Consider the following 15,974-nt stretch of genomic DNA (forward strand, 5'->3'; position numbering starts at 1 on the left):
TTTTATGCTGTGCTGATGAAGGTGTTGGCTTAAGGCGGGGCTTCGGTGTCTTAGGTCAGTCGATCAGTCCGCAGTCACAAACTAACCCGCTGATATTTTCCTGAAAATAACTCCAATCTGACAGAGTCATACTCTTTCAGCCCCTCGACAACTTTAAACAGTACATCTACTGTATTATGTGGGCCTTGTTTTGGCCCCAAATAAAACACTTTTCGAAAGGTGACCCATAAACTGGCATTAAAAACCATTTGATCAGTCACACCAGCCTTAAACACTTGGCCTTCGGGTAATTAATAAAATGCAACCTCCGGTTGTTCTGGGTAGAAGATGTATCCCCCGATCCGACCATCGTCCAATTTCCACTCCTGTGCCACCATATCCGGGTGTAATTGATGGATTCGGGTTAAACTCTGCATCGGTTTCTTCGGGGCTGGCATGTTGATTGCACCTCTGCGGTCCATTTGCAATTTCTTACCAAATCGCTGAGCTGCGTTAAAGATGTTAGCTTTCACCGGTGTTTCACCCAAAACATTGATAGCTGCACAATCCTCCATGTTTTGTAATGTGTAGGTAAGTTCGCTCAGGCAAGACTGAATGACCAACCCCGATGTCGGCGTGGTTTAAATACACATACCACGCCAGTCAACCCAAAAAACATGAAAGGTTAACAAACACCGTTTGTATGCCAGCTGTTGCAACATTTGTCGAACACCATTTGCTGTACACCAAACACCTTACCGCTGACACAACACTTATTTACTGCCTGGGAATTTAACATTCCGGAACCCTAAGCCCCATTTGTTCATCATCAATCATAACCCACCTGTTATAACACTAGTCTGGTTTGCTCATCAGGCGTTGTAAAACATCAAACACTGACACATCAATGTAATCATAGATCACAAAATCCCCGGACATGCATACGTCACTCCTGAAGTCCCACCCTAACATACGTCATACCGGAAGTCCCACCCTAACATACGTCATACCGGAAGTCCCACCCTAACATACGTCATACCGGAAGTCTCACCCTAACATACGTCATAACGGAAGTCCCACCCTACAAACCGGATGTCCCGCCCACCTGTCACATCAATATGGAAGTCCCGCCCCCCCCAGGGCCATAAATCACCATTCTGACACAATATACCCTACACTAACTACTCGTATACCTTTCAGAGTTTTTTTTTCCTTTCTTTCTTTAAATTCTGTAACAAGGGAGGTAATGTTTGGCGTACCATTCAAATTGTTGAGATCATTTCCGGAGTACAGATTGTTTAAAATACTTTCATTATTATACGAATCTAAAATTGTTTTAATATTATCAATTTCATTTTCATCTAAATCGGTTTTGTTCGATTTCGTTTTTAAATATACATACTTGTCCATTGTTTCTTTATATATTTCATTTATTTTCTGATTCAAGAGTTTACATTTAATACAGAAAAAGTCTTTCATTACTTTCTTAAAGTGTTCCCAATGTCCAAGGCTGGATCCCACAAGACAACGCAAATTACGATAGTTCTTTATTTCATATCTCAATTCCTCTATAAGTTCTTGGTTCTTAAGACACCTTGTATTTAATTTCCAAAATGTCTTTTTGGACTTATTACTAAAACTCAACCTAGTCTGAACCGCTAGGTGATCAGAGTCCACAACTACTTGTGCTTGATAATTAATAACATTTACATCGTGCGACACATAAATTCGATCTATTCGTGTTTTTGTATTTGAATCGTATCTTGTATAATCCACTTTGTCAGGGAACAAAACTCTAAAACAATCCTTAATTACGAAATCATCACAGATGGCATTCAAAACCTTAGCATCAGCAAATAATTTAAAAGCCACCTTAGATATCCGATCATTTGGATGAGTTACAGTATTAAAATCCCCACATATAATATAAGAATATCCTATACATAAAAAACTTCTCAGTTTATTAAATATAACTTTTTTCTTGTTCCTGCATGATGGAGTGTATAAATTGATCAATCGTAACTTTTTACCAAAGAAATAAAAGTCCAAAACTATCATCCGACCCGGGACAATTTCCCTTACTTTTATAATATCTACTTTACAATTAAAGAAAATGCCAACTCCATCGGCTTTATCCTCTCCAATAGACAAAATACAGATTCCATGTGACCAAAAACGCTTGATGTCATCTAGGCCTTCAGTGCTGGTAATACGGAGTTCTTGAGCACATATAATGTCAGTTTTTATTTTTTTCATTTCAGTGAGTTTAGTAATTCGATTCTTTTGTGATTGAATCCCACGAACATTACAGGTGACAATGTTTAAGAAATGATTTGTCATATTGAGAGGTCCACTAGGAGGGCTTACCTTCTAAGGGAGGAGTTTGCTTCTCATCTTTCTTTTTCCCCGTTTTTTTAGTTGGGAAAAACAAGCGTCGTTTTATACCACCTGCATGGTCCGGTGGGTCAGGCGGAGAAGGTGAAGGCGAGGAGGAAGGCAACGAAGGATAATCCTGGTAACTGACTTTCCCAGAGGGGGAGTGGTCTACTCCTTTGTCCTTTTCTCCATCTGTCGAAATAGACCTTACGATAAAATCTTCATCACTGGCTTCTTCATTTTCGCTATTATTGAACTATTATAGGACTCTGATTCTTCATTAGTTGTGTCACTGTTTCTTGGATCTCGTTCCTCTTCCTCAGTCTTCTGTTTGGTTATAATTCTTTTCGCCGTTCTTGGTCCAGTTGGCGTTACCATTCGTTCTTCCTGCGTCTTGTTCTGGACATCTTGTACATTCAAATCACTGTCTGAGCATTCCGGGATTTCTGGTTCTATTTCAGGCACAATTCTGGACAAAGGGTCTATTTCTATATTCATTTCATCTTCTCGGTTTCCTTCAGGACGGAGTTGAGCTCCAGCTCTTGCACGGTTAGCATAAGACTGAGGGCATGTGAAAAAACCGTGCCCATCTGCTGCACATAGACTGCACACACTTGCAAATCGGCAATCTTTTGCTTTATGGCCGAGGCCACCACATCTCCAGCATTTAATCTCCGGACAGTCCTTGATCTGATGGTCTACACCTTGGCATATGTAACACCGAGGTATCTGGCCAGAGTATGTGATTTTACCATTATGGGGACCCAAAGCCATTGTGTTTGGGATCTGAACCATTTCTCCACAACTGTTTTTCTTTGTTCGGATTTTATACATACCAAATCCCAAACTTATCCAGGGGTTTTATAGCCGGTTGCAAGATTGTGCAAAATCTACTTAGAAAAAGGTCCACGTCTGAATCCGGAACTCTTCCTGTCCAGAACTTCACAAAAACCATCTTAATGTCCAAGTCAATACTCGATTCAACATTCCAATCTTTCCAATTCTCTGCAATCCCGGAAGCAGCACGTAGTTCCAAAAAACATCGCAGGGCCTTTTAATGTTTAAAAACAAGCTCAAAATCTTTGCGATTCGGCAAGGAGATAAACGAATAAACATCTTCTACATGTATCATGTTTGACTGGAACAAAAGGTTTTCACCAACATAATCTCGAGTCGGAGGTTCTTCATTACCGATATATTTCAGTCTCACCCAAAACTGTCCAAAATGAGCGGCATATGCCGCCCTAGGGCGTGCCATTCGTCTTCCACTTGATGTTTTATTTATTTATTTATCTTTTTAAATTAAAACTTTCAATTGGAATATATTTATATAACTCAGAATGCTATCTTTTCACCAGATTTTACCCCCTTTTCCTCTTCCTGACATCGTGTCGACTAGACTGGATCGCTTCTAGTGAATAAATGAGTGCGAACGAGGCGTGCGCAGCGAAATTTTGGGTGCTTGGAGGACCTGATTGAAACCAGCGACACACAACCTACAGTACGAGGGAGGGAGGGAGGGAGCCCGTGCTAGGAACGCCTCCACAACAAAGGCCACGGAAACGGAAGGTTTCCCTTTTCTCCCCCAAGTCAGAACCCGGTGAAGTATAGGACTGAAATCACAAATGGATCTGTGAGCAATAGCAAGTTATCCATCTGAAATCCATCACGCAGGCAGGCAGGCAGGGACAGTCTCTCTCTCTCTCTCTCTCTCTCTCTCTCTCTCTCTCTCACACACACACACACACAGTCACACACAAGGACGGACAGAGAGAGAGAGAGAGAGAGAGAGAGACAGTCCCACACACACAGACAGTCACAAAGGCAGGCCGTTACACTCCCAGACAGGCAGAGAGACTTGGCCCGAGAATTCCTTCAAGGCCACATATCACAGACATGATCAGAATGATTGTCAAACCCCAGAAAACCAGTAGGCCCTAGGAGCACCTGTTGCTCATCCAAACCTTCTATGGGTCTTCCCAATTGGATTGTCCATAGAATCAGGCCCGGCATTCGATGGAGCATTTCCAAAGACAAACCACAGGCCTTTTGGGTCACAGGCCTGACCGTGCACTGGGAACTGAGAGACTCCGGCGCGCTGCATCAGACTGTTCGTATTATGTCTGCCCTGACGATGTCATAGTGGCCCCCTTCGGAACACTGCTACTCATTCTCCTAGAACATCTACCTACTGTGCCATTCAATACGCCGCTGGCAGGGCGACACAAAACAACAAAGAGCAGAGGACCTCATTACTTCCCCTTGCAGCGGATCGAATGGAATACACAGAATACGCTGAGGGTCTTGTCGGTAGGCCACAGTATAGCGGAAGGACCGAGAATGCGTAAAAGGTCCAAAACACTGGGAATGCCTGCGATACGCACTGCTAAGAATGGGCCTCGGCCTGGCGTACGCCGTTGACATTCGTTGCAGCATCAGGAGCTCCAAGGAGCTCACGGAAAGGAGGGGTTTTGCCCCCACCTGCTGGATGACAGGTATTATGTTCTCATCGCTCAATTTGGAATCATTGTGTGCGTGTACTTGCGTGCACATAGCCTTTTCCAAGAAAAAGACATACAGGACTCCCCCCCAAAGGGATTCCCCAAGTCCAAAGATCACACAATTCACACCAAAGAACTTCTCCACAGTCCACAAACACCCGCACTTACACAGACTCACACGCAGACAGACAACCAAACACACACACACAGAGTCACACACTCATACAGACGGAATGAAAGATCGACAGACAGACAGACAGACATAGAGAGGGACAGACAAACTGACCCAGTCTCTTTCTCCCTCTCTCTCTCACACACGCACACACACAGTCACACACAAAGACAGACAGACAAATGAACAGACAAATGGACAGACCCAGTATCTCTCTCTCCCACACACACACACAGAGTCAGAAGGACACACAAATGCACTCACTCACTCAGATAGACACAGACACACACTCAGACAGACAAAGTGGAGGATCAACAGACAGACAGACCCAGTCCCTCTCTCTCTCACACAAACACGCACTCACACACTCACACACACTCAGGAAGACACAGATATACACTAACTCACTCACTCAGTGAGACACAGAAACAGACACACACACACACACACACACAATCACATACTAAGTCAGACAGACAGACCCAGTCTCTCTCTCTCTCTCACAGACACACAAACACAGTCACACACTCAGACAGACAGAAAGATGAACAGACAGATGGACAGGCCCAGTCTCCCTCTCTCGCTATCTCCCTCTCCCACACACACACACACACACAGTAAGACACACATATGCACTCACTCACTCACTCAGAGAGACATGGACACACACACACACCCAGACATACAGAGTGGAGGATCAACAGACAGACAGATCCAGTCCCTCTCTCTCTCACACAAACACGCACTCAAACACACACACACACACACTCAGGAAGACACAGATATACACTCACTCACTCACTCAGTGAGACACAGACACACACAATCACATACTCAGTCAGACAGACAGACCCAGTCTCTCTCTCTCTCTCTCACAGACACACACACACAGTAAGACACACATATGCACTCACTCACTCAGAGAGACATGGACACACAGACACACACTCAGACATACAGAGTGGAGGATCAACAGACAGACAGACTCAGTCCCTCTCTCTCTCACACACACACACACACACACATACTCAGACAGACAGAGTGGAGGATCAACAGACAGTCAGACCCAGTCTCTCCCTCCCTCTCTCTCTCTCTCTCCCACACACACAGACTCAGTAAGACACACATATGCACACAGTCACTCACTCATTTAAGGGGACACACACACGCACACACACACATACAGAGAGACAGGTTGCCACCCACAGACTCCCCTCATTGAACATGAAATGCACATGTCCTTTGGTCGTTCATGCTTGGAATGATCCCCAATCTTACTTTTGGGCCCTTTCAACAAACGTGAGAAGCCCTCAATTGACAATGTTCCTCTTAACCCCATTTCATTCCTAATTCCAAGCCAGGAATATCATTCCTTTTCGTGGGGAACGGTGGCAGGTCAAAGGTCAAATTGGCTCCAGGTCCTCACCAGGTTAGCTGAAGGCACCGGAAAAGCCCGATGATCTCTTCCATGGGCATGCTGTACGAGGACACCCAAACAGACGTAGTTGTCTACATGCACGCCGATCCGTCGACACGGTACAGACCACGGCCAGTCATTCTACGGAGCATGTGGAATAGGTCAGGTTCCCTAGGCCTGGGTCTCAGTTCTGGGCCTTTGGAGTGAACCACAGTCAGAATTATGGGATGTATTGTTGACCGGGCATAATGTCCTCCGGGTGTGTGATGGGAGAACTATGCTCTTTTTCTCCCCCAAGGAATCCCCCCCATAGAATGTGCTCACCGTGGGACAGGGCTTTCCGTTTACAGTGGTGTCTCATAGCCACGTCACATGCAGTGCTATTGGGATGTGTTCACCATTATTCGGTCTGTTGACATGTGACAATACAAAAGAGGACTCGATGGAGAACTTGACAGCCTGCGTGACTACAAAGCCACTCTTCCCTAGGACATCCCAAACTACACAAGCATTTAGGACAGTGGACAGCAACACAGCCGCACTGCCAATTCTGACCACAAGATGTCCTCGGCGCTCCACCGTAATGTTTGACTGACATCAATACATACATGCTGGCGTGTACAGGACATATTGCGCTTTTGGGGAGAGAAATGGTTGGCTCTTAAAAGAGCCTTTTGGGGTTCAAATGTCAAGGGGGAGCCGCAGTAGGAAGTTTACTTGGCTTTGACTGCCTTCTCGGTCTTCTTGGGGAGAAGCACTGCTTGGATGTTGGGCAGGACACCGCCCTGAGCGATGGTCACACCGCCGAGCAGTTTGTTCAGCTCCTCGTCATTACGCACGGCCAACTGCAGGTGACGGGGGATGATGCGAGTCTTCTTGTTGTCGCGGGCTGCGTTGCCTGCCAACTCGAGGATCTCAGCAGTAAGGTACTCGAGCACGGCGGCCAGGTAGACGGGTGCGCCAGCGCCCACACGCTCGGCATAGTTGCCTTTGCGCAGCAGCCAGTGTACACGGCCCACAGGGAACTGGAGCCCAGCACGGGATGAACGGGTCTTCGCCTTTGCCCTGGCTTTGCCTCCGGTTTTGCCTCTTCCGCTCATAGTGGTAGCTTTCAGTAAATCACAGAGTAAATCCTGAATGGGCTGCGCGGCGTGTCGACAGCCTTTCTTATAGCTCGCCTTAAAAGGTGTCCATTGGCCACCGGGCCGGCGGGGCACCATCCAATCGCAGAGAGTCCTCTCTAGCCGGCCCCCACCTCACCCACAACGGGGCTGGAGGCGGGCTCCTCTCTTTTTCCCTTCTTGTGACTTGGTTTCAATTTGATGCGCGCCTCTTGCTCGCTGGGCACATGGGAAAAGTTTGCCCCGAATCAAACAATTCAAGTGGACTTGGGACTCTTTGGATTCCTCTAATAGAAAGGCTAATTGTTGCCGTATCGCTCTGGACATGATGATGACAGTGACATGAAGGGGAATAGGTTGCGCTCTTTTTTCCGTGCTATGAAAGTTGTTGGTACTCATGATGGCCACATATTCATATTGTCCCTTCACCTCCCTCCCTCCCTCCACACACACGCACACACACACACACACACACACAGTGTCACTTCCCCGAGTGTGTGCATTCATGGACCTGCTTCTAGGCAGCTAAAGAGTAGACATGGAAATCGACACTTTTGTGGAAAGAGTTGGGTGGCTCTTAAAAGAGCCTTTTGTGGTCCAACATCATGTGTCGGTCGGTCGGGTGAAGCAGCACACTCGAAGTTGTCTACTTCTTCTTGGGGGCTGCCTTCTTGGGCTTGGCTGCCTTGGGCTTGGCAGCTTTGGGCTTCGCTGCCTTTGTAGCCTTCTTGGGGCTCTTCTTGGGAGTAGCCGGCATCTTGGCCTTCTTCGGGGACTTCTTAGCTGCGGCTGCGGGCTTCTTGGCTGCTGCCTTCTTGGGCTTCTTAGCTGCAGCGGGCTTCTTGGCTGCCACCTTCTTGCCTTTAGGGGCTGCGGCTTTCTTGGCGGGCTTCTTGGTCTCCGTTGCTTTCTTGTTGAGCTTAAAGGAGCCGGAGGCACCGGTGCCCTTGGTCTGGACCAGGGTCCCCTTTGTGACGAGGCTCTTGACGGCCAACTTGACGCGGGAGTTGTTCTTCTCCACGTCGTAGCCGCCTGCCGCCAGAGACTTCTTGAGCGCGGCCAGGGACACGCCGCTCCTCTCCTTGGAAGCGGACACAGCCTTGACGATGAGCTCGCCTACGCTGGGTCCCGCTTTCTTGGGCTTGGCTGCTGCCTTCTTCTTGGGTGCCTTGGCAGGCGCGGCGGCGGCTGGTGCTGGGGCGACTTCTGCCATGTCTGCTGCTGTCGTTCGTTGCTTCGTTCCGGATAGGCACACACACACACGTACGTACGCGGTCTAGTGAGGAGTAGTTCGCTGCTGCCACTGATCTGTGCTATTGAAGCTCAACTCCGTGCAGGGGGCTGGCCTTAAACGCGAGATGAGAACCGTGTAGACTCAAGCCATCCAGCTCTGCGTCTCAAGGCTGCCCAAATGCTCTTCCACTTGTGTTTTCTCCTGGCGAATATCCGCGTAAAAGTCGCGCACGGAGCAGTGTGCACGTCCAAAAGGGCTCTGGTCAGTGAGCGGACTTGTCCGGGTTGAGAATAAAGTAATGTGGGCCGCCACAGCCCAGTGCGTTTGGTTGCAACTCGTTGAAAACGTCACCGCTCGACGGTCACCGGGAGCGGTGCGCACTCGTTTCCCCGTGCTATTCGTCTCCTAAATGGGCTAAAAGTGCATCCGAATGCAAGTGGCGCTTGATGTGTAGTGAGCCGAGTTCCCGGGCAAGGGAATAAAAGCGTTTGGGATCCCCTGATGTGGTCCGGGGTGTTTTAAAGAGGAGCTATTTTGGGGGGCGTGAAACACATGCGTGATCTTGTGTGAGCTGGCAATAGCCGAGCCTGTGGTGTTGTGCGTTTGTGTTGGCAAGTGGCTAGGTATACTGGTGACTACCACTACTGGTGCTCCTACAGGAGTCGTCCCTCGGTCCCTCCCTCCCTCAGCGTGACTCTGTGTTGGAGTCAGGGTCTTTGTGTCTGCGGGTCTTTGTGGCTGGCGCTGTGTGGCTGGCGCCTCCCAGGCCCGGCCGCCGCGCATGTAGTGCCCCAAACGAGGTGCAGGTGATTCGAGTGAGGATTCCCAAGCATGCTACACCCTGTGGCCCCATAGGGGAAAGCTACAATGGAGACAGGAGAGGGGAGGGCTACACTATAGACAGGGGAAGGCTACACTGTAGACAGGGGAAGGCTACACTGTAGACAGGGGAAGGCTACACTGTAGACAGGGGAAGGCTACACTGTAGACAGGGGAAGGCTACACTGTAGACAGGGGAAGGCTACACTGTAGACAGGGGAAGGCTACACTGTAGACAGGGGAAGGCTATACTGGAGACAGGCCATGAGCTCAGTGAAACGCTACACTCTACACGAGTTCCATTCCCTCAAAGTGGCCGCACATCACCTCACCACTTGGGCCCTGTGGCACCGTCTAATAGGCGCCCTCCTCACTTGGCACGGACATTGCCCTTTTACAGACACCGTGGGTGGCTCTTAAAAGAGCCTTTGGGTTGGGAAAGCGCCCAGGCGCTTTACTTGGAACTCGTGTACTTGGTCACGGCCTTGGTGCCCTCGGACACGGCGTGTTTGGCCAGCTCGCCGGGAAGCAGCAGGCGCACGGCCGTCTGGATCTCCCTGGACGTGATGGTAGACCTCTTGTTGTAGTGGGCCAGGCGAGAGGATTCGCCGGCGATGCGCTCAAAGATGTCGTTCACGAAAGAGTTCATGATCCCCATGGCCTTGGACGAGATGCCGGTGTCGGGGTGGACCTGCTTCAGGACTTTGTACACGTAGATGGCGTAGCTCTCCTTCCTGGACTTTCGGCGCTTCTTGCCGCCTTTTCCCGCGGTCTTGGTCACGGCTTTCTTGGAGCCCTTCTTGGGCGCGGACTTCGCTGGCTCGGGCATGACGATGGCTCGTTGCTGCTCACAAACGAATGAGAAGGGGAGGGCGCTAACCGCTCCTATGAAGAGGCGCCCATGCAAATGCCTGAGAACGCGTCACATGTGCGGAGCTCACAGGGCTCCCCCCCCTCCCCCTCCCCCTCGCAGTCACGGCTCGGATCCCGCCAGAAAACCGGCCCTCTGAGAGATGTCATGGCGCGGCCCAGCCTGGCAAGGCTGAGCTCGACTGTACACGGCCCGGCTCGAGCAAAGTACAGAGCCTTCATTTTCCTCCTCATAGAACAAACAACAGGTGACACCCTTGCGTCATTCATAGGGGCAAAAAGCGACATTTGGGGCTACTGGGAATGGCACCTGTTTCATTGGGCCAAGTCATGGATGGAATAGACTCTTTTTCAAGCGGATATGGGTGGCTCTTAAAAGAGCCTTTGGGTTCAAGATGGAATGCTCGAGTTGCGAGGACAAAGCCTTTACCCGCCGAAGCCGTACAGGGTGTGTCCCAGGCGTTTCAGAGCGTAAACCACGTCCATTGCGGTCACGGTCTTTCTCTTGGCGTGCTCTGTGTAAGTGACCGCGTCACGGATCACGTTCTCCAGAAGCACTTTCAGGACACCGTGGGTCTCCTCGTAGATCAAACCAGAGATGCGCTTCACACCGGCGGATGGCAGGCTTGGTGATTCCCTGGATGTTATCGCGGTGATTTGGTTAAAATCCGAAGTTGATATACTTTCTCAATTTCGAGTTCATCGACAATGCCTTGATTTCTTAAACATTTCACATTGAGCTTCCAAAATTCTCTTTTCCCACATTTCCCTACGGCGACAACTGACCAGACAAGAAGATGATCAGAGAAGTCCACAAGTAAGGTAGAGTAATTAATTGGTTTAACCCTTTGGCGCGTACGATCACACCGGTGTGATCAATCTAGAGTGGTCCCTGGAGCGTACGATCACACTGGTGTGATTAGAACGTCATGTTTAGAACGCACCATTAGCATACCTAGCTACAAGTAACGTAACAATGGCTGGTAAAACCGCGCAATTATTTACTCACATTTAGCTCAAACAGTGTTTATAACTTTATTTCCTGATTGTAATTGTTTCAAGACCATACTATGATATTAACCAGGTAGAAAGCATTCAAATCGGGACAAGAAGCGTTACTTACGTACCAACAGACAGCCAACACTAATGCACAAAAACGAATTATATTAGCGACTACTACCGATCAAAACTATTGCAAAAACTTTCTAGAAGTTACGTTCCCCGTTGTATGCATTTTATATAGTTTATTCATTTTCACTGCACTGAATAACTGGTCACGATTTGTTAGCTAGCGGGCAGCTGACGTTTGCTAGCGGTTAGCTTACGTTTTCTAGCTAGCTACAGTTATAAATCAACCAACTTTTGCAGCTCTTAGAATTCGAGTCAACGAGAGAAGCTTGCAATGCAATGCATGTAGTGTTCCTTACCTAGCAAGGTGACTTTTCAAATGCTGACGTGAATTCAAATGCTGCAGAGTACTGAAGTCACGTGCAAAAAAACTCACGCTGGGGGGTCGGTAAGGAATATTTGAAACTCACGCGTGAAAAGGTTAATATTATCAGAAACATATATCCTATCTATTCTGGTTTTCGTCTTCCCGTCGTATCTCGTGAAATCAGTTGTCGTCGGATACAAGCATCTATAAATATCAGAAATATCAGAATTGTCAATAATTTTTGATAGTGTTTTCCCTTCATGTGTTATCTTAAAAGCAGTTGGACCAATTCGATCACGTTCTTCTGTGATTGTGTTAAAATCGCCACAAACAATGGCACTATATCCAACACAGAGAAGTTCTTGCAATTTTTTAAAGAGTTGCACCTTTTTAGCTTTCGCCGGGGCTGTATATACATTTATAATTCTTATTTTTATCCCTCTATAAATACAATCAATCATCAATAATCGTCCGGGAATTATCTCTCTTCTCTTTTGGATGGTGACATTGTTTGTGTTAAAGAAAATAGCTATACCATCTGCGCTGTCTTCTCCTATTGAGATGACAGCAGCGCCTTTGTGCAACCTATTTATGACATTTTGAGTGTCTTTTTCACACTTCAGTCTTAACCCTTGAAGGCACAGAATATCAAAATGAGTTTTAAGTAAGTAATCTATTTTCGCACCTCTATTTATATCTGACCGCATCCCTCTTACATTAAAGGTGGCTACTTGTAAGGTACTCATAAGGGTACGTCAAAACACAAATAGGGTACGCAAATAAATTTAATCTCACCTAATGTCCTGCTTTTTTCTTGAGTCTCTCATCTTCTTCATTTGGGGAGATAACAAGACTTCGTTTCCCTTTTTTCTTCTTCTTTTTTATTAAAAAGTCCAAGGAAGGGGACAAAGGAGAAGTTGGAGAAGTTGGAAGCGGTGGATACTCATAGATATTAACTTTCCCCGATGAGGAAGGGGAGCCATTTCTTTCATCCTCTTCAGTTAGCATGGATACGCCATTGACGTCCTGTTCGCTACTTTCTTCAGAAGACTCTCCATTTCCCATACTACTCGACCAAGTGGAGGGAATCCCATCGATATTTCTAATTCTCTCTTCAGGGCTCTGGTACTTCACCTTTCTGAGATCTCTCTTTTCTGCTGTTCTTGGGCCGACCGGAGTGGAGATTCATTGTATTGGAGCGGTCTTGTCAGGTGAGTATTCAATTATCTCTATTTCTTCCTCTGGCTTTCCCCTCTGGGTTGGATCGTGACTCCTATGACATCATCCTGTGTCTCTCCTTCCTTTCCCAGCTGGACAAGCAATCGTTGGTTCCTTTCGGTCTCCAAGTATCGTCATCTAGGTTTCTCTTCCCTATTTTGGTGGTTGTCAGTCAGTCGTCGGTTCAGCCATCAGACTCCTCATATGGAACACACGGGCCCGCCCTTGCTCTATTCGCATATGATTTTGGGCAGTTGAAGAAATTGTGTCCTACCTGAGCACAGAGGGTGCACACACTCAATAAGTTACAGTCTTTTGATTTATGGCCAAGGCTCCCCACATCTCCAGCACTTAACTTCCGGGCAATCCTTTATCTTGGTGATCCGCACTCTGGCAGATATAACACCTCGGAATCTGGCCAGGATACGAAATCTTCCCATTATATGGTACCCTAAGGACATTGAATTAGGGATTTGTATTTGTTGGCCGTTGGATGTTCCTTTTAATCCTTACTTTGTACTTCCGTACACCATACCATATTCCGAATTTATCGGTTGGTTTGATTGCCGGGTTGCAAAATACTACAGAAACGTTTAAGAAAAAACTCCACGTCATAGTCCGGGACTCTACCCGTCCAAAACTTCACAAAGATAATTTTAACATCTAGCACAATCGAAGGATTCAATACTCCAGTCTTTCCATTTCTCGGTCTTGCTCTGCACATGTTGGACTTCGAGAAATCTCCTGAGTGCAAATTCCTCTTTAAAAACTGAATTCAAAGTCTCTTCGATTTGGGAGGGCGATGAAAGAATATACATCAGCTGCGTTAATCATAGATGACTGAAAAAGGAGCATTTCTCCACCAAAGTCCCGATTAGGGGGATCTTCCTTGCCATTGTTTTTGATCCTTGCCCAAAACCGCCCGAACTGGGTGGCGTAGGACGAGAAGGGGCGAGCCATTTGCTAAAAACACAAATAGGGCCTTAGAAATGAACTAGGATTACCCCTTTTTCCTCTTCCTGACATCGTGTCGACTAGACTGGATCGCTTCTAGTGAATGAATGAGTCCGAACAAAGAGGGTGCAGCGAAATTATGGGTGCTTGGAGGACTGATTGAAACCAGCGACACACACAACCTACAGTACAAGGGAGGAAGGGAGGGAGCCTGTGCTAGGAACGCCCCCAAAACAAAGGCCACGGAAACAAAACGGAAGGTTTCAAAACCCTTTTCTCCCCCAAGTCAGAACCCGGTGAAGTATAGGACTGAAATTACAAATGAACCTGTGAGCAATAGCAAGTTATCCATCTGAAATCCATCACACAGGCAGGCAGGCAGGGACAGTCTCTCTCTCACACACACACACACACACACACAGTCACACACTCAGCCAGACACAAGGACGGACAGAGAGAGAGAGAGAGAGAGAGAGACAGTCCCACACACACATACAGTCACAAAGGCAGGCCGTTACACTCCCAGACAGGCAGAGAGACTTGGCCCGAGAATTACTTCAAGGCAACATGTCACAGACATGATCAGAATGATTGTCAAACCCCAGAAAACCAGTAGGCCCTAGGAGCATCTGTTGCTCATCCAAACCTTCTATGGGTCTTCCCAATTGGATTGTCCATAGAATCAGGCCCGGACTTCGATGGAGCATATCCAAAGACAAACCACAGGCCTTTTGGGTCACAGGCATGACCGTGCACTGAAAACTGAGAGACTCCAGCGCGCTGCATCGGACCATTCATATTATGTCTGCCCTGATGATGTCACAGTGGCACCCTTCGGAACACTGCTACTCATTCTCCTAGAACACCTAGGACAGCCAAACCTGCAGACAATCCACTGCAGAGTGACACTCAGAGCTCACGGAAAGGAGGGGTTTTGCCCCCACCTGCTGGATGAAAGGTATTATGTTCTCACTGCTCAATTTGGAATCATTGTGTGCGTGTATTTGCATGCATATAGCGTTTTCCAAGAAAAAGACACACAGGACTCCCCGCCAAAGGGGTTCCCCAAGTCCAAAGATCACACAATTCACACCAAAGAACTTCTCCACAGTCCACTCAGAGGGTATGGGAACCGGAATGACACCCAAACACCCACACTTACACAGACTCACACGCAGACAGACAACCAAACACACACACACACAGAGTCACACACTCATACAGACAGAATGAAAGATCGACAGACAGACAGACAGACCCAGTCTCTTTCTCTCTCTATCACACACGCACACACAGTCACACACAAAGACAGACAGACAGATGAACAGACAAATGGACAGACCCAGTCTCTCTCTCCCACACACACACAGAGTCAGAAGGACACACATATGCACTCACTCACTCACTCACTCAGATAGACACAGACACACACTCAGACAGACAGAGTGGAGGATCAACAGACAGACAGACCCAGTCCCTCTCCCTCTCAGACAAACACGCACTCACACACACACACGAACACACACACACACACACACTCAGGAAGACACAGATATACACTCACTCACTCACTCACTCACTCACTCAGTGAGACACAGACACACACACACACACACACACAATCACATACTCAGTCAGACAGACTGACCCAGTCTCTCTCTCTCGCTCTCTCTCTCTCCCACACACAGTAAGACACTGTAAGACACATATGCACTCACTCACTCAGTGAGACACAGACACACACACACACACACACACAAAATCACATACTCAGTCAGACAGACAGACCCAGTCTCTCTCTCTCTCTCTCACAGACACACACACACAGTCACACACTCAGTCAGACAGACAGACCGACCCAGTCTCTTTCTCCCTCTC

At 47.7% G+C, this 15,974-nt stretch overlaps 4 protein-coding genes across 4 annotated transcripts in view; all 4 read right to left on the reverse strand.

Annotated features, from left to right (window-relative positions):
- The window catches only part of LOC114838759 (histone H4-like), a 71,544-nt gene extending 67,780 nt beyond the window's left edge, over positions 1–3,764 (reverse strand). Inside the window, 1 exon segment of the mRNA XM_034296276.1 lies at positions 3,721–3,764. Within this exon segment, the coding sequence (XP_034152167.1) occupies positions 3,721–3,742 (22 nt within the window). The 5' untranslated portion in view covers positions 3,743–3,764.
- Positions 3,765–7,100: 3,336 nt separating this feature from the next.
- On the reverse strand, positions 7,101–7,585 carry LOC106024009 (histone H2A-like). Its single transcript, XM_013132734.4, has one exon. The coding sequence runs from the start codon at positions 7,543–7,545 to the stop codon at positions 7,159–7,161; it is 387 nt and encodes a 128-aa protein (XP_012988188.2). The 5' UTR covers positions 7,546–7,585; the 3' UTR covers positions 7,101–7,158.
- A 627-nt stretch (positions 7,586–8,212) lies between these two features.
- On the reverse strand, positions 8,213–8,807 carry LOC114838788 (histone H1-like). Its single transcript, XM_029118968.2, has one exon. It carries the CDS (start codon positions 8,777–8,779, stop codon positions 8,213–8,215), a length of 567 nt encoding a protein of 188 aa, XP_028974801.1. The 5' UTR covers positions 8,780–8,807.
- A 1,266-nt stretch (positions 8,808–10,073) lies between these two features.
- On the reverse strand, positions 10,074–10,499 carry LOC114838786 (histone H2B). The gene has a single exon (XM_029118966.2). It carries the CDS (start codon positions 10,446–10,448, stop codon positions 10,074–10,076), a length of 375 nt encoding a protein of 124 aa, XP_028974799.1. The 5' UTR covers positions 10,449–10,499.
- Between the last annotated feature and the right edge of the window lie 5,475 nt (positions 10,500–15,974).

This window comes from Esox lucius, chromosome 13, assembly GCF_011004845.1.
Source record: "Esox lucius isolate fEsoLuc1 chromosome 13, fEsoLuc1.pri, whole genome shotgun sequence".
Classification (NCBI taxonomy): domain Eukaryota; kingdom Metazoa; phylum Chordata; class Actinopteri; order Esociformes; family Esocidae; genus Esox; species Esox lucius.

Bases quoted from the DNA above. Each gene is read 5' to 3' on its own strand.
- LOC106024009 (XM_013132734.4), bottom strand. From the start codon at position 7,545: ATGAGCGGAAGAGGCAAAACCGGAGGCAAAGCCAGGGCAAAGGCGAAG.
- LOC114838788 (XM_029118968.2), bottom strand. From the start codon at position 8,779: ATGGCAGAAGTCGCCCCAGCACCAGCCGCCGCCGCGCCTGCCAAGGCA.
- LOC114838786 (XM_029118966.2), bottom strand. From the start codon at position 10,448: ATGCCCGAGCCAGCGAAGTCCGCGCCCAAGAAGGGCTCCAAGAAAGCC.